The 27,462-nt window shown below is 43.5% G+C and overlaps 2 protein-coding genes across 2 annotated transcripts in view; one reads left to right on the top strand and one right to left on the bottom strand.

The window, feature by feature from the left end:
• Positions 1-27,462, bottom strand: part of LOC126470448 (zinc finger protein 84-like) — a 306,629-nt gene that overhangs the window by 162,177 nt on the left and 116,990 nt on the right. The window lies entirely within an intron of this gene.
• Positions 1-27,462, top strand: part of LOC126470449 (protein obstructor-E-like) — a 95,228-nt gene that overhangs the window by 43,703 nt on the left and 24,063 nt on the right. The window contains exon 2 of the mRNA XM_050098290.1: positions 24,775-25,008. Coding sequence (XP_049954247.1) covers positions 24,775-25,008 — 234 coding nt within the window. The remainder of the gene's footprint in view (positions 1-24,774; positions 25,009-27,462) is intronic.

Here is a 27,462-nt window from a genome sequence, read left to right on the forward strand (position 1 = left end):
GGAGAGTTTACATATAAACCAGAAGGAAGATTTGTTTACGAAAGCTGTGCTATAAATTTCATTTCTTTCCGATTCGACTGGTCCCTCATCATTAGTTATTCGTTCTGCCGAGAGCGTACCCATGATCAAAGCTAGGGGGTAAAGGGGAGGGGGACCCATACTAGTTTCACGGTGAATGATGAAACAGTTTGCTGATTTATATGTCAAATAGTTCTCGGTATACTTGCTAATAGCCAATATGCATTATAGGTTCTAGTTTTCTTGAAACTGATATTTAATTGTAACTTTAATTATACCCTTACTTGTGTGTGCAGCAAGGTGAGAGTTCGTTTTGCGAATGGTTTCTTTCTGGGATTGTGAGGGGGGGGGGGGGGGGGGTGGAGGGAGGAGGAGAAAAATACCCTTCCTCCATCTCGCCGGGTACGCCCTTGCGATCCACCCATCTAGTCTTAAGCATTCTGCTGTAACACTACATGTCGAAAGCATCTATCCTCTCTTGTGTTTAACGGTTGTCATCCACGTTTCACTTCCGCACCAGGATATACTCCTGAAAAATACTTTTAGAAAATACTTCCTAACACTGAAATTTGTATTAGATGTTAAAATATTTGTCTTTCCCAGAAACGCATTTTTTACTGTTTCCTCGTCTCACAGATACGTACATTTAAGAGAATCATAGTAAGATGAGGACCCATATCCGCCATTGTAATAAACAAACTACAATCATTTACACTTGAAATTGTGATGGCTCTGAGCACTACGGGACTTAACATCTATGGTCATCAGTCCCCTAGAACTTAGAACTACTTAAACCTAACTAACCTAAGGACAGCACACAACACCCAGTCATCACGAGGCAGAGAAAATCCCTGACCCCGCCGGGAATCGAACCCGGGAACCCGGGCGTGGAAAGCGAGAACGCTACCGCACGACCCCGAGCTGCGGACTGAAATTGTGATCTTTTCATACAACATGATGTATTTTTTTCATGGTTTCCCTCACTGTTACCTTAGTTGCTGCTCCTTTTTTCCCGTATATGTTGAAAGTGAGTGCCTGGTGATTAGTCGATATGAGCGACCCAGTCCTAAGAGACTGTCAAATACACGCTTCTGCGGTATATGATCACCAAGCTAATTGTGGTTCTTATTCTATTATTTTATCATATTCAGCACAGCGCGCAGCCACAGATGCCAACCATTGTCTTATTGAAACTACCCCTGACGTACATAGTCATGAGTGTAGCTAGTAATACATTTTTCTTCATATGTAGGAATCATGAGCTGCTTTAAGACACGCGCTGTATACAAAAATTTTATTTGGTTTCTCTAAACTGTACGACTTTATTTCGATGATATGAATATCATCGATGAAAACCCAACCTCGTTGAAAGTGAGTGCCTGGTGATTAGTCGATATGAGCGACCCACGAAAAGACAGGAAAAACCGTCAACGGATTATTAACCATACAACGATAGGCACATCTAAAAGAGAAAAATAATAATAATATTTCACTAAGTGTCTTTAACGACTTGTCCAAATAAATATTAATTACAAGTAAGTTATAACTTTGGAACTTGTATGTCCTAACTTTTTGCTCTCTAAATACAGAAATCATAAATATTTTTCACAGATCAGTTCAAAGAGGATTTACTTAGAGGACAAATTTCACTCTCTGGGCAGTCGAAAGGAATTAATAATAGCCGCTCAGATATATACAAGTTAGACTGAGTTGGTTATTTCATTATCTCCGAAACAGTTACTAGTAATGGTCCTCTAAAAACGATAGGAACAATATATGTTTCAATGTGACACAAAAAGATACTAGGCACGAGATTTGTGTCAACACAAATATGTGTAATTAAAAAAATTCTGTTTAATGTTGAGATCTTTCCATCATAAGGACTCACTGCTATCAACAACGGAACTGTATGGGCATATACCGTTCACCTTGTATTCTTCGAGTGTTTAGACCACGCTAGTTGAACAATTACCATTTCTGTGCCATTTATTTTTATTTGTTAATATGTTTTTCATCGATTTTACCTGTCAAGAGGAGGGTCTTCAGTTCCTCTCTTATACAGGGTCTTCAGTTCCTCTCTTATACTACAAAGAACGAAACTCGTCTAGCTTGAAGGGGGAAACCAAATGGCTCTATGGTTGGCCCACTAGATGGCGCTGCCATAGGTCAAACGGATATCAACTGCGTTTTTTTTTAAATAGGAACACCCATTTTTTATTACATATTCGTGTAGTACGTAAAGAAATATGAATGTTTTAGTTGGACCACTTTTTTCGCTTTGAGATATATGGCGCTGTAATAGTCACAAACATATGGTTCACAATTTTAGACGAACAGTTGGTAACAGGTAGGTTTTTTTAATTAAAATACAGAAAACGTAGGTACGTTTGAACATTTTATTTCGGTTGTTCCAATGTCATACATGTACCTTTGTGAACTTATCGTTTTTGAGAACGCATGCTGTTACAGCATGATTACCTGTAAATACCACATTGATGCAATAAATGCTCAAAATGATGTCCGTCAAACTCAATGCATTTGGCAATACATGTAACGACATTTCTCTCAACAGCGAGTAGTTCGTCTTCCGTAATGTTCGCACATGCAATGACAATGCGCAGACGCATATTGTCAGGCGTTGTCGGTGGACCACGATAGCAAATATCCTTCAACTTTCCCCACAGAAAGAAATCCGGGGACGTCAGATCCGGTGAACGTGCGGGCCATGGTATGGTGCTTCGACGACCAATCCACCTGTCATGAAATATGCTATTCAATACCGCTTCAACCGCACGGAAGCTATGTGCCGGACATGCATCATGTTGGAAGTACATCACCCTTCTGTCACGAAGTGAAACATCTTGTAGTAACATCGGTAGAACATTACTTAGGAAATCAGCATATATTGCACCATTTAGATTGCCATCGATAAAATGGGGGCCAATTATCCTTCCTCCCATAATGCCGCACCATACATTAACCCGCCAAGGTCGCTGATGTTCCACTTGTCGCAGCCATCGTGGATTTTCCGTTGCCCAATAGTGCATATTATGCCGGTTTACGTAACCGCTGTTGGTGAATGACGCTTCGTCGCTAAATAGAACGCGTGCAAAAAATCTGTCATCGTCCCGTAATTTCTCTTGTGCCCAGTGGCAGAACTGTACACGACGTTCAGAGTCGTCGCCATGCAATTCCTGGTGCATAGAAATATGGTACGGTTGCAATCGATGTTGCTGTAGCATTCTCAACACCGACGTTTTTGAGATTCCCGATTCTCGCGCAATTTGTCTGCTACTGATGCACGGATTAGCCGTGACAGCAGCTAAAACACCTACTTGGGCATCATCATTTGTTGCAGGTCGTGGTTGACGTTTCACATGTGGCTGAACACTTCCTGTTTCTTTCAATAACGTAACTATCAGGCGAACGGTCCGGACACTTTAATGATGTCGTCCATGATACCGAGCAGCATACATAGCACACGTCCGTTGAGCATTTTGATCACAATAGCCATAGATCAACACGATATCGACCTTTTCCGCAATTGGTAAACGGTCCATTTTAACACGGGTAATGTATCACGAAGCAAATACCGTCCGCACTGGCGAAATGTTACGTGATACCACGTACTTCTACGTTTGTGACTATTACAGCACCATCTATCACAAAGCGAAAAAAGTGATCCAACTAAAACATTCATATTTCTTTGCGTACTACAAGAATATGTAATAAAAAATGGGGGTTCATATTTTTAAAAAACGCTGTTGGTATCCGTTTGACCTATGGCAGCGCCATCTAGCAGGCCAACCATAGCGCCATCTGGTTTCCCCCTTCAAGCTAGACGAGTTTCGTTCTTCGTAGTTTTTTCGTTTGATGCTTATTTCGTGAGATATTTGGCCCGGTCACTATCAATGGACCACCCTGTATATCTTCATTTATATATTCATCTTTAGACATGTACTTTAGAGTTAACATTGCAATGCGCAAACAATTAGTTACACATAATAACAACAACATAATAATAATAATAGTAATAACGGAAACAGATCTAATAATAAAAACAATAATTAAAATAACGTCAATTCTTGATATGACTTTCCTATCATATGGGAATAGTACAGGGTGAGTCACCTAACAATACCGCTGGATATATTTCATAAAACAACTTCAAATACTGACGAATCGATTCCACAGACCGAACGTGAGGAGAGGGGCTAGTGTAATTGGTTAATACAAACCATTAAAAAATGCACGGAAGTATGTTTTTTAACACAAACCTAGGTTTTTTTAAATGGAACTCCGTTAGTTTTGTTAGCATATCTGAACATATAAACAAATACGTAATCAGTGCCGTTTTTTGCATTGTAAAATGTTAATTACATCCGGAGACATTGTAACCTAAGGTTGACGCTTGAGTACCACTCCTCCGCTGTTCGATCGTGTGTATCGGAGAGCACCGAATTACGTAGGGATCCAAAGGGAACGGTGATGGACCTTAGGTACAGAAGAGACTGGAACAGCACATTATGTCCACATGCTAACACCTTTTTATTGGTCTTTTTCACTGACGCACATGAACATTACCATGAGGGGTGAGGTACACGTACACACGTGGTTTCCGTTTTCACTTACGGAGTGGAATAGAGTATAACCAGATATGTCCGGCCAATAGATGTTCAATGTGGTGGCCATCATTTGCTGCACACAATTGCAATCTCTGGCGTAATGAATGTCGTACACGCCGCAGTACATCTGGTGTAATGTCGCCGCAGGCTGCCACAATACGTTGTTTCATATCCTCTGGGGTTGTAGGCACATCACGGTACACATTCTCCTTTAACGTACCCCACAGAAAGAAGTCCAGAGGTATAAGATCAGGTGAACGGGCTGGCCAATTTATGCGTCCTCCACGTCCTATGAAACGCGCGTCGAACATCCTGTCAAGGGTCAGCCTAGTGTTAATTGCGGAATGAGCAGGTGCACCATCATACTGATACCACATACGTCGACGCGTTTCCAGTGGGACATTTTCGAGCAACGTTGGCAGATCATTCTGTAGAAACGCGATGTATGTTGCAGCTGTTTGGGCCCCTGCAATGAAGGGAGGTCCAATGAGGTGGTCACCAATGATTCCGCACCATACATTTACAGTCCACGGTCGCTGTCGCTCTACCTGTCTCAGCCAGCGAGGATTGTTCACGGACCAGTAATGCATGATCCGTAGATTCACTGCCCCTTGGTTTGTGAAACCCGCTTCATCGGTAAACAGATAGAACTGCAACGCATTCTCTGTTAATGCCCATTGACAGAATTGCACTCGATGATTAAAGTCATCACCATGTAATTGCTGATGTAGCGACACATGAAACGGGTGAAAGCGGTGACGATGCAGTATGCGCATGACACTACTTTGACTCAGTCCACCGGCTCTCGCAATGTCCCGTGTACTCATGTGTGGTTTCATGGCAACAGCAGCTAACACACCAACTGCACCCGCTTCTCCTGTGACGGGCCTGTTACGGACCCGTTTGCGTGCTACGACCATACCTGTTGCATACAGTTGGCAGTAGATGTTTTGCAATGTGCGGCACGTTGGATGCTCTCTGTCCGGGTACCGTTCTGCATACACCCTGCAGGCTTCAGCTGCATTTCGTTGACACTCGCCATAGATGAGTATCATCTCCGCCTTTTCAGAGTTCGAATACACCATGGTCACAGTTCCTACAACACTACACTATCACAGACGTCTGGTAACACGGTGTACTACAGTTGGTCTGCGTGCGGAGACGAATGCAGAATAACAATAGCAGCAAGCGCTACATGCGGACACTGCGACAGCTAGACCAAACCACAACAGTGCACTACAGCCACACTCGTAAACACGGTCGTCATCGTAAACATGTCCCTGCAGATGCTGCTCGCCGACCGTGGCCCGTGTTAGTTACAACACGCAACTGAACGTCGGAGGTTTCAAGCTTCAACTTTAGGTTACAATATCTCCGGATGTAATTAACATTTTACAATGCAACAAACGGCACTGATTACGTATTTGTTTATATGTTCAGATGTGCTAGCAAAACTAACGTGGTTCCATTAAAAAAAAACGTAGATTTGTGTTAAAAACATACTTCCGTGCATTTTTGTATGGTTGGTATTAAACAATTACACTAGCCCCTCTCCTCACGTTCGGTCTGTGGAATCGGTTCGTCAGTATTTGATGTGGTTTACGAAATATATCCAGCGGTAACGTTAGGTGGTGGTGGTGGTGGTGGTGGGTAGTGTTTAATGTCTCGTCGACAACGAGGTCATTAGAGACGGAGCGCAAGCTCGGGTTAGGGAAGGATTGGGAAGGAAATCGGCCGTGCCCTTTCAAAGGAACCATCCCGGCATTTGCCTGAAACGATTTAGGGAAATCACGGAAAACCTAAATCAGGATGGCCGGAGACGGGATTGAACCGTCGTCCTCCCGAATGCGAGTCCAGTGTGCTAACCACTTAACGTTAGGTGACTCACCCTGTATATACAAACAGAACTACGTGCATTGTATCTGCATCTACATTTATACTCCGCAAGACACCAAACGATGTGTGACGGAGGGCGGAGGGTAATAGTTCCGGTACCACCATACCCCCCCCCCCCCCCCCACACACACACACATACATCCTGTTCCATTCGACAATGGTACATAGGAAGAATGATTATCGGTAAACCTCGGAATTAGCCCTAAATTCTCTCATCTTCTCGTCCTAGTAATTTCGCGACATGTATGTAGGAGGAAGGTGGTACGTGCCCGACTCTTTTTGGATTGTTCACTCTTGAAATTTCAACAGTAAACATCTCGGCGATACACAGAGCCTATCTTGAAGCGTTTGCCACTGCAGCTTTTTAAACATCTCGCGCCCACTTACTGACCCAATGACAAAACGAGCCGTTCTTCGTCGGATCTTCTGTATCCCTTCTATTAATCCGGTTCGGTAAGGGCCCCATAATGATGAGCTATACTTACGAATCAGCCTTACAAGTATTTTGTAACCCACTTCTTTCGCGGATGAATCTTGACGTGTTATCTAATTTTCCTACAATTTGTGCTATATGGCCATTCCGCCTTAGATCGCTATGGATGTTTACTCTTAGCTGTTTTACAGTAGTTGCTGTTTCCAGTAATTTATTGCCAATGGTGTCATCGAATGACAATGGATGTCCTCGTCTATTTATATACAGTACACTACATTTATTTATGTTCAAGGTCAACCGCCAGTCCCTGCACCAACCGTCGATCCTATGTAGGTCTTTCTGCATTTCGCTACAGTATTCTGGCATTAAAATGTTCCTATAGACAACAGCACTGTCTGCGAACAGCGTTATAGAGCTTCCGACGTTATCCACTACGTCACTGACATGCACTGAAGTGCCAAAGAAATTGGTACACCTGGCTAATATCGTGTAGGATCCCCGCGAGAACGCATACGTGCCGCAACACGACGTGCCGTGGACTCGACTAATGTCTAAAATACTGCTGGAGTGAATTGACACCATGAATCCTACAGGGGTGTCGGTAAGTCCGTAAGAGTACGAGGGGGGGGGGGGGAGATCTCTTCTGACAGCACGTTGTAAGACATCCCAGATATGCTCAATAATGTTTATGTCTGAGGAGTTTGGTGGCATCGGAAGTGTTCAAACTCCGAAGAGTGTTCCTGGAGCCACTCTGTTGCAATTCTAGACGTGTGGGGTTTCGCATTGTCCTGCTGGAATTGTCCAAGTCCGTCGGAATGCACAATGGGCACGAAAGGATGCAGGTGATCAGACAGGATGCTTACATAAGTGTCACCTGTCACAATCGTATCTAGACGTACCAAGTGTCCCATATCACTCCATCTGCACACGCCCCACACCATTACAGAGCCTCCACCAGTTTGAACAGTCCTCTGCTAACATGCAGGGTCCATGGATTCATGAGGTTGTCTCCATACCCGTACACGTCCGTCCGCTCGATACAATTTGAAACGAGACTCATCCGACCTATATGTTTCCAGTCATCAACAGTCCAATGTCGGTGCTGACGGGCCCATGCGAGGCGTAAAGCTTTGTGTCGTGCAGTCATCAAGAGTACACGAGTGGGCCTTCGGCTCCAAAAGCCTTGTCCCGCAGTTTTCTCAGGGTCGGCAGGGTTACGATCTGGTTAATTGAAGAGGTGACCGGATACCATTCCTACCGGTACCCCGTACCCTCCGGGATGGAAGCAGTGTACCCCAGCTGTCTGTATCTAGTGTAAATCATGAAATAGTGCGAATGTGTCTTAAATGTCTGCGAGTAGTGTAACTGAGGCGGGACGTGGCGATCAGCCCGGTATTCACCTAGGGGGATGTGGAAAACTGCCTAAAAACTACATCCAGGCTGGCCGGTACACCGGCCCTCGTCGTTAATCCGCCGGGCGGATTCGATCCGGGTTACCCGAGTCCAGGAAGCAGCGCATTAGTGCTCTCGCCTAACCTGGAGTGTCACCCCTGCTCTCATCATTATGCCAAATTGCACAGCTTCACTGTCTGTTAACGCAAGGAGACAAAGTGGTATTAACGTATTGTCTATGGACGTGAAGTTGAAAAATTATCCGAACACTGTAAGACTGTTTTAGATAATCTAGGAATACAGCTGTTGATTTATTTATCTCTTATGTTTATCTGCTGTGTTCAATAAATTAACGAAAAACTGTTATTTAGTATGCACTACAGTAATACAAAACAATTCAGTTATCATGATAACGTTACTAAAAAGTTTTTTAATTAAAAAATTATTCCAAATTATCACGAATTATCAAAATAATATGCACTTTCGGCTTCGAAACTGTCTGTCTCTACATTCAGTCCACAGTCATACTGAAGTGTTACAGGACTACCACGAATGTATGATGATGTAGCAGTAGGGGTAGATACTCACCAAAGTCCAGTTAACAAATCATGCTATGTCGCAGAAAAACAGATAGACGCCAATCTCGGGGAAGATCAGTTTGGGTTCCAGAGAAATAAAGAAACATGTGAGGTAATACAGACCCTATGACTTATCTTAGACGACAGAGTACTGAAACACATATCTACGTTTATAGAATTTGTAGATTTAAAGAAAGCTTCTGACAAAGTAGACTTGTATACACTGAGGTGACGAAAGTCCTGGGATAGCGATATGCACATATAATATGGTGGTAGTATCGCTACATAATGTAGAAGAGGGCAGTGCATTGACCGAGCTGTCATCTGATTCGTGCAAAAAGATGTCCGACGTGATTATGGCCACACGACTTGAATTAACAGACTTTGAACGTGGAATGATAGTACGAGTCAGAAGAATGGGACATTCCATTTCTGAAATCGTTAGGGAATTCAATATTCCGAGATCAACAGTGTCAAGAGAGTGCCGAGACTCCCAAATTTCAGACATTATCCATTACCAAGGACAATACAGTGGCCGACGACTTCACATAACGACCGAGAGCAGCGGCGTTTGCGTGGCGTTGTCAGTACTAATAGACAAGAGACACTGCGTAAAATAATCGCAGAAGTCGATGTGGGACGTACGACGAACGTATCCATTAGGGCAGTACTGCGAAATGTTGCGTTAATGGGCCATGGTAGCAGATGACTGACGCGAGCGCCTTTGCTAACAGCGCGCATCGCCTGTAGCGCTTCTCCTGGGGTCGTGACCATATCGGTTGGACCCTAGACTACTGCAAAACCGTGGCCTGGTCAGAGGAGTACCGATTTCAGTTGGTAAGAGCTGATGGTAGGGTTCGAGTATGGTGCAGACCCCGCGAAGTCATGGACCCAAGTTGTCAAAAAGGCACTGTGCAAGCTGGTAATAGCGGCTCTGTAATGGTGTGGGCTGAGTGTACAAGGGAATGGACTGGACATCTGATCCACCTGAACCGATCACTGACTGTAAATTGCTATGTTCTGCTACCTAGAGACCATCTGCAGCCATTCACGAACTTCAGGTCCCCAAACAATGATGGAATTTTTATGGGAGACAATGTGCCATGTCACTGTACCACAACTGTTTGTGATTGGTTTGACGAACTTTCTGGACAACTCGAGCGTATGATTTGGCCATCCACATCACCCGACTTGGGACATAATCGAGAGGTCAGTTCGTGCAGTATATCCTGCACCGGCAACACTTTGGCATTTATGGGCAGCTAAAAAGCCAACATGGCTCCATATATCTACAAGGGACTTTCAACGACTTGTGGAACGAGGTGTTACACTACACCGGGCAAAAGGAAGTCTGACACGATGTTAGAAGGTATACCATGACTTTTGTCACCGCAGTACACTCTCTTTGGAATTCTGAAGGTAATTAGGGATAAAATACGGGAAACGAAACGTTATTCACTACCTGTACAGGAACCAGACCGCATTAATAAGATTTGAAACAATTGAAAGGAAAGCAGTGATTGAGAAGTAATGAGACATTGTTGTAGCCTATACTCAATATTATTCAATCTGTACATCTGGCAAGCTGTGAAAGAAACCAAGGAGAAAACTAGAAAGGGAATTAAAGTTCAGTGAGAAGAAACAAAAAAAAAATTTGCTGCTGACGTAGTAATTCCGTCAGAGGCAGCAAGGGACTTGGAGGGGCAGTTGAACGGAATGGACAGTGTCCTGAAAAGAGGTTATAAGATAAACGTCAACAAAAGTAAAACAAAGGCAATGGAATGTATTCGAATTACATCAGGCGATGTTGAGAGGGATAGATTAGGTAATGGGACACTAAATGTAGTGAATGAGTTTTCTCTTTCTGGATAGCAAAATAACTCATGATGGCTGGAGTAGTGAGGGCATAAGATATAGACTGGCAGTAGCGAGAAAAGTATTCCTGAAAAAGACAAATCTGTTTAGTTGTAGCCTAAATTTAAGCGTCAGGAGGTCTTTTCTAGAAGTACACTATGTGATCAAAAGTATCCGGACACCTGGCTGAAAATGACTTACAAGTTCGCGGCGCCCTCCATCGGTAATGCTGGAATTCAAAGTGGTGTTGGCCCACCCTTAGCCTTGATGACAGCTTCCTCTCTCGCAGGCATACGTTCAATCAGGTGCTGGAAGGTTTCATGGGGAAAGGCAGCCCGTTATTCACGGAGTGCTGCACTGAGGAGAGGTATCGATATCGGTCGGTGAGGCCTGGCACGAAAGCGGCGTTCAAAAACATTCCAAAGGTGTAATAGAGGATTCAGGTCAGCACTCTATGCAGGCCAGCCCATTACAGGGATGTCATCGTCTTGTAACCACTCCGCCACGGGCCGTGCATTATGAACAGGTGCTCTATCATGTTGAAAGACGCAGTCGCCTTCCTCGAATTGCTCTTCAACAATGGGAAGCAAGAAAGTGCTTAAAACATCAATGTAGGCCCGTGCTGTGATAGTGCCAACCAAAACAACAAGGGGTGCAAGCCACCTTCACGAAACATACGACCACACCATAACACCACCGCCTCCGAATTTTACTGTTGGCACTACACACGTTGGCAGATGACGTTCACGGTCATTCGTCATACCCACACCCAGAGATCGGATCGCCACATTGTGTAGCATGATTCTTCACTCCATAGAGCCGGCCGAAGTGGCCGTGCGGTTCTAGGCGCTGCAGTCTGGAACCGTGAGACCGCTACGGTCGCAGGTTCGAATCCTGCCTCGGGCATGGATGTGTGTGATGTCCGGTTAGTTAGGTTTAACTAGTTCTAAGTTCTAGGGGACTAATGACCTCAGAAGTTGAGTCCCATAGTGCTCAGAGCCATTATTATTCACTCCATAGAACGTTTTTCCACTGTTCAATCGTCCAATGTTTACGCTCCTTACACCAAGCGAGGCGTCGTTTGGCATTTACCGGCGTGATGTGTGGCTTATGAACAGCCGCTCGACCATGAAATCCAAGTTTTCTCACCTCCCGCCTAACTGTCATAGTACTTGCAGTGTATCCTGATGCAGTTTGGAATTCCTGTGTGATGGTCTGCATAGATGTCTGCCTATTACACATTACGACTCTCTTCAACTGTCGGTGGTCTCTGTCAGTCAACAGGCGAGGTCGGTCTGTACGGTTTTCTGCTGTACGTGTCCCTTCACTTTTCCACTTCACTGTCACATCGGAAACAGTGGACCTAGGGATGTTTAGAAGTGTGGAAATCCCGCGTACAGACATATGGCACTAGTGACACCCAATCACCTGACCACGTTCGAAGTTCGTGAGTTCCGCGGAGCGCCCCATTCTGGTCTCTCACGATGTCCAATGACTACTGAGGTCTCTGATATGGAGTACCTGGCAGTAGGTGGCAGCACAATGCACCTAATATGAAAAACGTATGTTTTTTGAGGCGTCCGTATACTTTTGATCACATAGTGTATTTATGTGTTGTATAACCTTATAGGCAAGTGGAACGTGAACGACAAACAGTTTAAACAAGATGCGAATAGAAGCTTTCGAAAGTGCTACAGAAGAATGTTGAAAATTAGATGGGCAGGTAGATTACTAATGGAAAGGTACTTCTGCGAATTGCGAGAAAAAGAAATTTATGGTAAAACCTAACTAAAGGAAGGTATCCGCCGACAGGACACATCCTGAAGCATCAAGGGATCATCAATCTGGCAATGGAAGGAAGTGTGGGGTGTAAAAATTGTAGGGGATACCAAGACTCGAATGCAGTAGCAGTTCTAGCACGATGTACGTCACAGTAGTTATGCAGAGATGAAGACACTTGCACAGGATAGACTAGCACGGAAAGGTTTGTCAAACCAGTCTTCGGACTGAAGTAATACTGATCATCATTATCATCATCATCAGAGGCAAAAAAAGAACCCTTCCACGTGTTCTCCTGCGGCAGAGCAACGCTGATGCGGCGACTTTCGGCCATTTCTGCAGAGGAGAATCTCTACCTGTGGCCGACACAGTGGGGTGACATTTACGGCTGCTGGCGTATGGACTGTGAGCTGTTTATGGCCCAGTCTGCTGCGCGGGATAAACCGTGTAAACGACTCGAGTTACGGCGCGCAGTAGCCCTTAATAGGTGCCCGCGATGGATTCCCTTAGCCGACTTTATTGCCTGCGGCACCGCAGGAAAGAAAGCGACTTGTGTAAATTTTTGTGTCAACCACCAACCAGTCCAGTAAAACACACGAAGAAGCGACCGCGGCTTTCTGGTGTGAATTTATTGCTGTTTCACTTGCAGAGCCTACGACCGTGACATTTTCCTGTATTCTTGCTCAAGAAATTTCGAGGTCGTAAAATACTCAAATGCTGAATAACATTTCTAGAAAATCGCTATCTCGCTTTTACGGTGTTCCACAACACTAAAGCATGAGGCTGTTCTTCTTGCTACTGCCGCATGTGAACTTTGCGTAAGGAAGGAGTGTTTTTATGGCCTTTTTTCCATCACAATTCAAACTTCTGTGGCTTTGAGCGATTACATAATTTTGGTGCAGTTAAATCCCTTTGGCAGTTTCAAATGATTTCGCTTCTGTAGACTTACAATTAACTTCCAGTCGTAAAGATCTGTTTCTGTAAAATTATCGTTCATATGACGAAAATACTTTGAGAAAGCATGAATCACTTTTTTTTATGCATAAGAGCACTTTTTAATACCTAATGAAAGATTTAGAAGATTTCAATCGGGAACATAATACGTCTGTGTTAAAGCACTGTCATCGCAATTAGCCTCATTTTCTGTTTCTCGGCGTAAGTACCTAACTTTCTCACATCCACATCGAGTTCACAAAATACAACTGCTATCAGTCGCACAACAATATCATCAGAGAACACTTTTTGCTCTTGAACTTAAATGTAAATCTAGATAGTTCTGAATTTCCATCATTTTAGCCACTCGGGGTAGCCGCGCGGTCTTAGGCGTCTTGTCACGGTCCTGGCGGCTGCCCCCGTCGGAGGTTCGAGTCCTCCCTCGTGCAGGGGTGTGTGCGTTGTCCTCAGCGTAAGTTGGTTTAAGTTAGATAAAGTTATGCGCTCGCTTAGGGACCGATGACCTCAGCAGTTTGGTCCCATAAGACCTTACCACAAATCTCCAAAAAATTTCCATCATTTTATTTAGAAATGGAACGTATCGACTGGACAATTTGTCTAAACTTCGTATTATGTCTCCTAAGTAGTTTGAATGTATTTCCGTAGAAAACAACCAGTCGTACTTCGCGAGTTGATGAAGTGGCTCAGAACAAACTCTTTGAACTTTATATAGGGCTGTAGTCCGATCAGTCAGACTATGGCTGTTTTTATGATCACAACTGTTCAAACAAGATACACTTAAAACTAGACTGATGTTTATTCTAATATCTATGAATATGCGTCGAAGCGATGAGTTCTATTTCTACAAACGTTTTGTTCACGGAAGCCTTGCCTTTCACAACCCGAAGAAACATTTTAGCTTAAACGTTCCTTCTAATAATTACAAGAATGGGAACACTAGTTCTTCGAAATATTGCAACAACTACATTTCTGTAATGCAAGTACTAGTACAAACATGTATAAACGTCTTGCACATCGACAGCTTTTAATGGCGTAACAATTCATAAATGCACACATACGTAGTAAAAGTATGTTATAGCAGCTTAGATTGAAACTGGAAGATATTCGGACTTAGCATTATCAAGAAATGGAATGTATCCAACTTCTCTCGAAATTTTTAAAAAGAAGCAATACTTTGCCCGAATTTAAACCATAGACACCAATTTTTCTTACCAACATAACTTCCATATTTACAGCAGACACTGTCGCTATAAAATAACAAATATCAACATACCAGGTGTTACGTCTTCGGTCTTGAATCTCATTGACGGGAGTGGAACTGTCTTCAGTGATGCGTCCCGCTTCGAACTGAGCCCCGATGACCAGAGAAGACGTATCGCCGCGCGGAGTGGCCGTGCGGTTTGAGGCGCTATGTCACGGATTGCGCGGCCCCTCCCGCTGGAAGTTCGGGTCCTCCCTCGGGCATGGGTTGTGTGTGTTGTTCTTAGCATAAGTTAGTTTAAGTAGTTTGTAAGCCTAGAGACCGATGACCTCAGCAGTTTGATCCCTTAGGAATTTTTGAGAAGACGTATCTGGAAACGTCCTGGACAGCGGTGTGATATAACCTGACTCTCGCCTACCAGGAGTAATGGTCTGGGGTGCCGTTTCTTTGCATAGCAGGACTTCTTTGGTTGTTAGCTGCGGCACCCTTACAGTACAGCGGTACGTCGACAATATTCTACGTTTTGTTGCCCTTCGTGGCACTGGGCTTACATTTCAGCAATATAATGCCCGCCCGCAAATCAGCGAGAGTTTCTACTGCTTATCTTCGTCCTTGCCAAACCCTACATTGGCCAGCAAGGTCGTCAGATCTCTCCCCATTTGAGACCGTTCGGAGCATTATGGGCAGGATCCTCCAACTAGTTCGAGATTTTGAAGATCTATCGTGCTAATTTGACAGAATGTGGCACGATATCCCTCAGGAGTACATTCACCAAAACTAGCAATCAATGCCAAGCCGAATAACTACATCCATAAGCGCCAGAGATCTTTACGTCTCGTTACATGGCTCTCCTTGTAGACACATTTGACAGCCCGTATTCATACACCAACAAATCGGAGACCTTAATTCACGGTGCGATCATGGGCACGTGCAAATACGATAGTTCCGTTCTTCCATTCAGTCACGTCTTCACATCTTACTGCGCTGATTGTAAAGGCATGGGAAAAACCGACGGTTAAAACCGATCCGGTATTTTAGTTCTGAATAACCGGTATTTTTCGGTATTTGTTTGGTCTCGGTTATAACATGTGGGTTTTATTTTTTGCTAATAACCGAGTAAAAAAAAACGAAGTATCAATTAGCCATAGCAGCAATGCTAAAGTTTTTCGTTTTCAAATAAAACAGGAACAATTTTTGTTCATAAAATTTGCTTTGGTTTGAAATATTCCGTTATTACAGAAACGATCAGTGCTATTTTAATAACAGTGCCGATATAAACGAGTAACAACCACAAAGCATAAGAACTGGTTCAGAATTTGCTAAGACAATCGCGTCCCTGTTGCCGTGTGTCGTGGTTTACGGCACGTGTGTACGTGTAGTGTGAAAGGCTTTCCCCACTGCGTCTATACGGTAGTTACTCGCTGTCGTTGCCGCACATGTCGTTTACTGCAGAATGACACCAACCCTAGTCCGGAAATATTTTTACGAAGTGTCGTAACAATGAAGTACAATGCTTCATTTGCCTTGATAGATCAAAGAGTCTGCCATTTCTATGAAATAATAGAAGAGGAAGAAAATATTGGCAACAGCATTAAATTAAAAAATGTTCAAATATGTGTGAATTTCTAAGGGACCAAACTGCTTAGGTCAGCGGTCCCTAGACTTACACACCACTTAAACTAACTTTTGCTAAGAACAACACACACACCTATTCCCGATAGAGGACTCGAACTTCCGCCGGGAGGGGCCGCGCAGTCCGTGACATGACGCCTTAAATCGCGCGACCACTCCGCGCGGCAATAAATTAGAAACTTAACAACAATTCACACGTGTGACCTTAGTTCCTCCCGGCGTATACACTCTTCAAATAACTTACGGGAATGGGTTTTCCTGAAACCCGAGGTTTTAAATTTACCTGCATAGCGCTTACATGATGCAATTCTGCCTTGAAAATAGCAGGATGTGCTCCTGTCGAAACATCGTCGATTTTCGACGACGTCACCCGGCTGCAATCCCGTGGGTTATTTGAATTCATTCATAGTATATAATAAAAATAGAAAGTAGCTGATATGCTCTCTGTGCTTCTATCTGCTTATAGCCCTTGAAAACGGACAAATGAACACGAAAAATACCTCAGTTTTCACACTATAGCACTGACTATTCGTAATGTCCAAATAGTGGTATGATCTCTGCTTACAACGTGATTTTTGAGCAAAGTTTCAAAAAATCAGAATCAATAGGAGGGTACTGGTGATTTTTTGTAGTTTTCAAACACTTGTCACTTTCAGGTTACCTTCCATTCAGAAGGCTGTTGCACTCAGCGACTGTTATATTGACTTGTAAATAATAGATTTCAGCTATCAGTAGTCCTTTTTAAATGTTTATTGGCAGATCCAGATTTCAGCCAGAAACTAGCCATTCTCAATGCACTATCATTTTTGAGCAGTGCATGTAATGCCTGTTGGTCGCGCTTCATCAACAGTTCATTGAACATTGTGAAATTTAAAAAGGACGACTGATAGCTGAAATCTATTATTTACAAACTTGTCACTTTTCTAGAAAAGTAGCAAATGGTGGACGGCCTAAGTTCTTGTTTTTTACTTGCCATTTTAATTTAATATTTTGACGCTATGTATCTTGAAACTAAGTGAGCCAAAATTTTTCAGTATTTGTTCGATTTTTACGTTTCTTACAGGAAATAATAGGAATAAAAAACCGAAAATCGATTACTCCAGAAACCGATTATTTTGAGCGGTTTTAAGAGTCAGGTTAAACTGGCGTGTGAAAAATCCGATATAACCGAAAACCGGTTGTTTCAGCGATAACCGCCATCCATAGATTCCATACAACCGACTAACATATAAACACCATTTCACAGCCATGATTTACGTCAGCGATGGAGGGTCAGATGATCGTCACGGATCGGTTCTGCTCCATCCCCACCACTCCAAAGTGACCGTGTGGTATTTAAAGGGGTGAACTTAACACACACTCTAAGACAATAAAAAAAGACGCACAACGAAGGAATTATCAGGACGGGAAGGAAATCGGTAGATGTGATGTATATATAGGGGAAACAAATGCTTACAATTTCAGAAAAATTTGGATTATTTATTCAAGAGAAAGAGTTTCACAAATTGAGCAAGTCAGCACTCCTGAAGTGCTAGTTCTGCAAGGTTCACAGCAGAGCTTCTGTGAAGTTGCGAAGGTAGGAGACCAGATACTGGCGGAAGTAAAGATGTGAGTAATGGTCGTGAGCCGTGCTTGGGTAGCTCAGTTGGCGTAACACTCGCCAGCGAAAGACAAATCTCCCGAGTTCTAGTCTCGGTCCGCACACAGTTTTAATCTGCCAGAAGTTTCAATTCAGCGCACACTCCTCTTCAGAGTGGAAATCTCATTCTGGTATGTCCTGTTATTAACAGTTTCCGCGAAAACTCATGAAAATGACGGGGAACAGGACAAATGCAGATGATAGTAAGTGAAAAATTGTGATGTAAAGTTTTGCTTAAATGTGTAGATTTCCCCACAAAAGATGTTCAAAAAGTTCAACGTCAACTGCAATGCATTTTGTAGCTCATGTAGACAGCTGCTGTGTTGCCGATCTGAGCCCATTCGTACGCTAAGAACCATACTTGAGCACATGCATCTAAAATACGAGCGAGAAGTTCCGTGTAGTAAGGAACGTCCTGACTGCTGTTTCCTTCGAAATGTCCGTAATTGGAGTAGCATCAGCTCAACTGGTGTACGAGTCAATTGCCGTGAAGATATATCGGAACCTTACTCCTGGAAGCAGCAGACTCACTAAGTCAATGTGTATGTGGGGGGAAAAACGTGTTGTTTTACAAAAATAATCTATAATCACTAAAGACAACACTTCGTAGCCTAACGTCGCTTTGGCTGCATTCACATGTGAGTGCTGGTGAAGAAGCACATTGCAGCACCGATGTGTTGTGTTACCCAGCTACGAAACGCTGAGAGCAATGTAGCAGCTAGTGTAGCCCTCTGACAAAGGAAGAGTGACCTAGTAAAATCCAATCAATATCTCTGATAAGAGATTTAGCTTCGTTTTTAGTTTACGAGTCGATTGACATAAATCACGGCCTGATCAGGCAAGTACACTACTGGCCATTAAAATTGCTACACCAAGAAGAAATGCAGATGATATACAGGTATTCATTGGACAAATATATTATACTAGAACTGACATGTGATTACATTTTCACGCAATTTGGGTGCATAGATACTGAGAAATCAGTGCCCAGAACAACCACCTCTGGGCGTAATAACAGCCATGATACGCCTGGGCATTGAGTCAAACAGAGCTTGGATGGCCTGTACAGGTACAGCTGCCCATGCAGCTTCAACACGATACCACAGTTCATCAAGAGTAGTGACTGGCATAGTGTGAGGAGCCAGTTGCTCGGCCACCATTGACCAGACGTTTCCAATTGGTGAGAGATCTGGAGAATGTGCTGGCCAGGACTGCAACCGAACATTTTCTGTATCCAGAAATGCCCGTACAGGACCTGCAACATGCGGTCGTGCATTATCCTGCTGAAAGGTAGAGTTTCGCAGCGATCGAATGAAGGGTAGAGCCACGGGTCGTAACACATCTGAAATGTAACTTCCACTGTTCAAAGAGCCGTCAGTGCGAACAACAGGTGACCGAGACGTGTAACCAATGGCACCCCAAACCATCACGCCGGTGAAACGCCAGTATGGCGATGACGAATACATGCTTCCAATGTGCGTTCACCGCGATGTCGCCAAACACGGATGCTGTAAACAGAACCTGAATTCATACGAAAAAAAGACGTTTTGCCATTCGTGCACCTAGGTTCCTCGTTGAGTACACCATCGCAGGCGCTCCTGTCTGTGATGCAGCGTCAAGGGTAACCGCAGCCGCCGGCCGCGGTAGTCTAGCGGTTCTAGGCGCTCAGTCCGGAACCGCACAACTGCTACAGTCGCAGGTTCGAATCCTGCCTCGGGCATGGATGTGTGTGATGTCCTTAGGTTAGTTAGGTTTAAGTAGTTCTAAGTTCTAGGGGACTGATGACCACAGATGTTAAGTCCCATAGTGCTCAGAGCCATTTGAACCATTTTAACCGCAGCCATTGTCTCCGAGCTGATAGTCCATGCTGCTGCAAACGTGGTTGAACTGTTCGTGTAGATGGTTGTTGTCATGCAAACGTCCCCATCTGTTGACTCAGGGATCGAGACGTGGCTGCAGGATCCGTTACAGCTATGCGGATAACATGTCTGTCATCTCGACTGCTAGTGATACGAGGCCGTTGGGATCCAGCACGGCGTTCCGTATTACCGTCGTCAACCCACCGATTCCATATTCTGCTAACAGTCATTGGATCTCGATCAACGTGAGCAGCAATGTCGCTATACAATAAACCGCAATCGCGATAGGCTACAGTCCGACCTTTATCAAAGTCGGAAACGTGATGGTACGCATTTCTCCTCCTTACACGAGGCATCACAACAACGTTTCACCTGGCAAAGCCGGTCAACTGCTGCTTGTGTATGAGAAATCGGTTGGAAAGTTTCCTCATGTCAGCACGTTGTAGGTGTCGCTACGGGCGCCAACCGTGTGTGAATGCTCTGTAAAGCTAATCATTTGCATATCACAGCATCCTCTTCCTGTTGGTTAAATTTCGCGTCTGTAGCACGTCATCTTCGTGGTGTAGCAATTTTAATGGCCAGTAGTGTAGTTTACAAGTAGAGTTGATTAACTGCAGATTTAAAATCATATCATATTAATTTTCCCCGACAACTGTGGATCTCTGTTGGCTCGCCTAACAACATGAGTCCCGGCTCGTGAAGAGATTATAATTTCCTGACGCCTGACATTATTAATACAGCATTGCAACAATATGGCGTATTACTAGAAGGCTAAAAGTAGCATTTAGCTCGAATTTCAGTTCTTCTTCGCCGGTGGCGCTGCGGGAATCGCATCATGTTTCCGGAAAAGCTATCTCAACCGCCCCTGTCTGGGCTGGTCTCGTCAGTTCTTATGACAGAATTTCAGCTATCTTGCAGCGCACTCTCTCTTAATGCAGTGGTTTGACCATTCAATATTATGTCCGTAATTTGTACTATTTGATTATTACTTTGTCTTGACCTGCAGCAGGACGAATCTTGCCAGTTCTTAATTTTGTTTTGTTGGCGGCAGTAACTGTTATTCACGTGTAATAGGCTGCCTCTCATTTAACGGGTTGCCTTGACTCAATATATGCAACATCATACCAGATCTGTCTGTTTATTTTCTTGGTCTGTGGATTCCCCCTGTTGTCTCTTTCTTTATCAATTGGCCTAATCACTGAAACCCAGCAAGGCGTGATGAAGCCTGACGTCGGTCGCGGTCGGGACAGCTGAAGGATCACAGGTGAGATTTAATATCGCCAGTTATTTGGGGAACAAGAAAAACGGGCAGCCAAATCAATCACTCTTCATTCAGTTTGATAAACCCTCTTCACGAACCACAACATGCAAGTGACGCCCGTGATTTTCAAATAGCTGTATGTCGAACACAGTTAAGAAAAGGGCAGATGTTCATTTGAAGTTTTTTGTTCAGAATCAACAATAATATCACCCCTCAAAGGAAGTACCTTTCCTACTGACTCGCTCTCTGTAGGTTCATGACGAGTACGCTATGGACATTCCTTTCTTCCAAGATAGCAACAGCCGTGGTCACAGGGCTGCGAGCATACGTTACTTGTTTGACGAACACTCACGCACTCTATAGTACTTCAACTGGCCCACTAAATCACCCAGTCTTAAACCCATATAAAATATCTGTGATTATCTGGAACAGCGGATGAAACAATACGATCAGTGTTCCCGCAATTTAGTAGCTATGCCTCATGTAATCATCAATGACTGGCTTCAACTGGATACGGCATTCCTCAACAAAATTATGGACTCTCTGTGGTGTTTTCTCCCTGTCTCTCAGTGAGATTTTTCTATCGGAAGTTTCTAAAAGGGCTACATAAATTAGCATTTCATAGAATAAGTTATCATTATCTAAATTAACTGTCGCGACCACGGCCGTTTCTACCATTAGACAAGACTAGGCGGCCGCCTAGGGCGGCAAAAGTTTGGGGGCGGCAAAGGCAAAAAGGATTAATTTCAAATCAAACAGCAAAAAACTTGAGCAAATAAGAAGAAAAAACGAAGAAGAGGAAAAATTAAAGCACCGAATCGTTTTCCAAAGCATACGAAACAGTTACTTTACCCTAGCAGTGCCAATGCATTTCCCATAAGGCATACTACATACTAGCGTGTGTGTGTGGTGGGGGGGGGGGGGGGGGGGAGGAGACTTTGTGCACAGCACAAAGTTTTATTAACAAAATCGTTTGTAAATATGTCCTGATGTATAAGTATGGTCCAGAAGCTGAATACAACTTTTTGCACAAACTTAAAAATACCAATGCATTTTCTGTAATGCGTATACAGGGAGGAAGCGTGCTTTATGACCAGAAAAAAAAATAAGAAATACAAATTTTGGTAATTGTCGCTGAGTTTTGTGCACAACATACTTTCTAAAGATGTATAGATCTGTAAGCAGGATCCTGAATTTGAAATAAAAAATTCAAAATAAAATTGTATGTTTTTGAGAACACAACACGCATTGGACCTTCGAATTAGATATTTAGCATCTGAATTGTCTGTTTTACTTATCAAAATACAAACAGCTTGCATATTGGCACTACTGATAAAAATATTTAGGTTAAGCAGCAGCACGTGCTGACGACGATAGTCCGAATGTTATACCACACTTTGCAAGCTCTATGGACATTCAAATTAAATATTTCCACATCTGAACTGCAGTTACAACTTATTAAAATACACACAGCTTACTTATCGACACTACTTAAATGAATTATACGTTGTACACAACCATACTTTGGTCTCTGTACCACGCATTAAATTCATCTAAATACATAAAAACTGGTTGTCAAACATACACAGGGAAACTACTACAGATTTAACATACAGCCTCAAGAGGACTGAGAATTAGCAGAATAAACAAATAAAACATGCAAAAAGCAGTTCATCCATATATCCTGGAACGCATAGCAACATGATCAGAATGCAAATGCTATTTTTTGATACATCAAATAATTATTGTCCAACAAAACCTCTGGAAAGGTGGAACTGTTGAAACGTGTTTTCCCCCAGCACCATGATCATCTTAACCAGTTTTGGTTCAATCGGCAAGGATCTGGCTCAATAGAGTAAGTTCATCACTATTTATCTAGGTAACTTTACTACTGAGTCCTTCACTTTATTTTCTGGAGCCATTGTGCACTTCCTTTTAAAATACTTTTGAGGCAAGTTGATGCATTTTTGAGGCAAGCTAACACATTTTTGGGGAATTTGTTACATTTATGGGGCTAGCTGATACTTTTTGGGGACAAGTTGATACATTTCCGAGACAAGCACATAAATTTTTGGGGATAAGTAGATAAATTTTTTGGGATAAGTAGATAAATTTTTTGGGCAAGATAGTACATTTTTTGGGCAAGTTGATTTGTTTTCAGGGCAATTTGATACATCTTTGGGGCAAGTTGCGATTTGTTCCAGCAAGTTGTGACAGGTATCTGCTATGGGGGAAAACTTTATTTCCATCACTGCCTCTGTAATATATTATATTGTTACCTCGTTACAATAACCATTACAGAAATAGAGAGAGAGAGAGAGAGAGGTGGAGGGAATTTATAGAGGTGCCTAAATCAGGGAGATGATGTCAGCTGACAAGATAACATGTCCTGTGCTGCAATTGCTTGACAGAAGCAAATCAAGCAGCCAACATCTTGATTTCAGTGCTTACAAAGCTAGCATACCATATATTGTGGTTTTTGTACTTCCACTTGCATATTAAAAAAGTATTCCGGTTCTCTGGAAATGGGCCCTTCCTAAATTTTGAGAAGACACACTATAGTTATACCAACAATTTATGTAGCAAATGAAGTGTCGTGTGGTTAAGGCCTCCCATCGGGTACACTTGTCGCCTGGCGCAAGTCTTTTGATGTGTCGCCACTACGGCGACTTGCTTGTCGATGGGGATGATATGATGATGACGAAGACAACACACCACCCAGTCCCTGAGCGGAGAAAATCTCCAACCCAGCCGGGAATCAAACCCGGGCCCCTTTGCATGGCATTCCGCAACACTGGCCACTCACATATGGAGGCGGACATTTAACAAATGAACAGGGATAAGTAAATAGGGTAGAATGCTCCTACACATTTTGAGGAAAACTTGAACTGGAAAAATCATATTACCGAGCTTCTCAAACAGTGAAATTCAGCTACCCTTGCTCTCCATATAATTGCTAGTCTTGGAAACAAATTGATTAACTTTCTTAGATATTTTTGATATTTCCACTCAGTAGTGTCTTACGGAATAATTTTGTGGGATAATTCATCACTCAGAAAGAAAGTACTGATTGCGCTGAAGCGAGCAGTAAGACTAATATGTTTTGTTCACTAGCGATCGTCATGTAGCTACCTCTTCAAGGAGTTGACCGTTTTAACGGCAGCATCACTGTAGATACATATATATTCGCTAACGAAATTCGTTATAAGCAATCAGTCACAATCTGAGAAGAACAATGAAGTCAGTACTTACAACTCTAGAGGAAAAAATGACCTCCATTACCTATGATTAAAACTGTCAGTGTCTCGGAAAGATGTTCAATATGCAGCGACAATAATCTTTCATCATTTGCCCAATAACGAAAAATGTCTGACAGGTAGCAAAGTAAGTTTTAAATCCAACATAAACTCATTTCTCCTTCTAATCCATGGACGAATTTCTGTTTAAAATCTGTAAGCCTTTAAAATAAAAAAAATAAAAAACTTGTTTTTATGTGTAGTTGTATGCGTAGGACTAAAAAATATGTTCATTAATGTTAATACTAATCGTGTATGCATATTCTATAAACTGATCCATTCCACATCATTTTGATAAAAGAATTGTTCAGATGATCTACGGAACACGTAACTAACTAACTAACTAACTGACTTCAGCGTCCGTGGGCCAGTTTCGGACGTCGAGCAGCAGCCAGGGCGGGCTGTCGTGCCCGGAGAGAAACGGCCGGTACCCCAAGAGCGGGCAGTGCGACGCATACATCCAGTGTGAGGACGGCGTGCCCAGCGAGCAGCTCTGCCCGGACGGGCTGCTCTTCAACGCCAAGGCCTCAATCTTCAGCTACCCCTGCCAGTACCCACCCGAGGTGGACTGCGAGGGCCGCTCCCAGACACGTAAGTACCACCCCGCCCCAGCTTCCATTTGCTCGGTTCCTATATCTTTTCTCGCTTTTACATACAGGGTGTTTCAAAAATGACTGGTATATTTGAAACGGCAATAAAAACTAAACGAGCAGCGATAGAAAAACACCGTTTGTTGCAATATGCTTGGGACAACAGTACATTTTCAGGCGGACAAACTTTCGAAATTACAGTAGTTACAATTTTCAACAACAGATGGCGCTGCAAGTGATGTGAAAGATATAGAAGACAACGCAGTCTGTGGGTGCGCCATTCTGTACGTCGTCTTTCTGCTGTGAGCGTGTGCTGTTCACAACGTGCAGGTGTGCTGTAGACAACATGGTTTATTCCTTAGAACAGAGGATTTTTCTGGTGTTGGAATCCCACCGCCTAGAACACAGTGTTGTTGCAACAAGACGAAGTTTTCAACGGAGGTTTAATGTAACCAAAGGACCGAAAAGCGATACAATAAAGGATCTGTTTGAAAAATTTCAACGGACCGGGAACGTGACGGATGAACGTGCTGGAAAGGTAGGGCGACCGCGTACGGCAACCACAGAGGGCAACGCGCAGCTAGTGCAGCAGGTGATCCAACAGCGGCCTCGGGTTTCCGTTCGCCGTGTTGCAGCTGCGGTCCAAATGACGCCAACGTCCACGTATCGTCTCATGCGCCAGAGTTTACACCTCTATCCATACAAAATTCAAACGCGGCAACCCCTCAGCGCCGCTACCATTGCTGCACGAGAGACATTCGCTAACGATATAATGCACAGGTTTGATGACGGCGATATGCATGTGGGCAGCATTTGGTTTACTGACGAAGCTTATTTTTACCTGGATGGCTTCGTCAATAAACAGAACTGGCGCATATGGGGAACCGAAAAGCCCCATGTTGCAGTCCCATCGTCCCTGCATCCTCAAAAAGTACTGGTCTGGGCCGCCATTTCTTCCAAAGGAATCATTAGCCCATTTTTCAGATCCGAAACGATTACTGCATCACGCTATCTGGACAATCTTCGTGAATTTGTGGCGGTACAAACTGCCTTAGACGACACTGCGAACACCTCGTGGTTTATGCAAGATGGTGCCCGGCCACATCGCACGGCCGACGTCTTTAATTTCCTGAATGAATATTTCGATGATCGTGTGATTGCTTTGGGCTATCCGAAACATACAGGAGGCGGCGTGGATTGGCCTCCCTATTCGCCAGACATGAACCCCTGTGACTTCTTTCTGTGGGGACACTTGAAAGACCAGGTGTACCGCCAGAATCCAGAAACAATTGAACAGCTGAAGCAGTACATCTCATCTGCATGTGAAGCCATTCCGCCAGACACGTTGTCGAAGGTTTCGGGTAATTTCATTCAGAGATTACGCCATATTATTGCTACGCATGGTGGATATGTGGAAAATATCGTACTATAGAGTTTCCCAGACCGCAGCGCCATCTGTTGTTGAAAATTGTAACTACTGTAATTTCGAAAGTTTGTCTGCCTGAAAATGTACTGTTGTCCCAAGCATATCGCAACAAATGGTGTATTTCTATCGCTGCTCGTTTAGTTTTTATTGCCGTTTCAAATATACCGGTCATTTTTGAAACACCCTGTATTTGTCTGCCTTCGTGGAACAGCACTTACAGGATTTAGGTCCTCGTGGAATTTTTCCACGTCACCAAACCAATACAGGCGATAAAATAAGGATTAAGAAGACACAAAGTCCATTACTGTAACATACTGAGCGAGGTTACTTTCCGATGACAGCAGATGACGCTATTCTCGCACCATTAACGTCAACGTTAAAATGCCCTTCCTAAGTCGGCGTTTCGTTCTTTTTCGTTCCACTGACAGCTGTGTAAATGTTGCCATTTGAAGTGCCTTACAGAATTTGTTGAAGTTTCATTCCGTTCAGGGTGAACCGACCTTTATATCGATCGCCTGAGTACCTGACATGCTATGTAAGTACAACTATGTATTGTAGTTGGCCATCCCACCTCCTACTATTGACATCTGTCGGTCGCAAAGTTACACTACTGGACATTAAAATTGCTACACCAAGAAGAAATGCAGATGATAAACGGGTATTCATTGGACAAATATATTATACTAGAACTGACATGTGATTACATTTTCACGCAATTTGGGTGCATAGATCCTGAGAAATCAGTACCAAGAACAACGACCCCTGGCCGTAATAACGGCCTTGATACGCCTGGGCATTGAGTCAAACAGAGATTGGATGGCGTGTGCAGGTACAGCTGCCCATGCAGCTTCAACACGATACCACAGTTTATCAATAGTAGTGACTGGCGTATTGTGACGAGCCAGTTGCTCGGCCACCATTGACCAGACGTTTTCAATTGGTGAGAGAACTGGAGAATGTGCTGGTCAGGGCAGCAGTCGAACATTTTCTGTATCCAGAAAGGCCCGTACAGGACCTGCAACATGTGGT

The sequence above is a fragment of the Schistocerca serialis genome, chromosome 3, assembly GCF_023864345.2.
Source record: "Schistocerca serialis cubense isolate TAMUIC-IGC-003099 chromosome 3, iqSchSeri2.2, whole genome shotgun sequence".
NCBI classification, from domain to species: Eukaryota; Metazoa; Arthropoda; class Insecta; order Orthoptera; family Acrididae; genus Schistocerca; species Schistocerca serialis.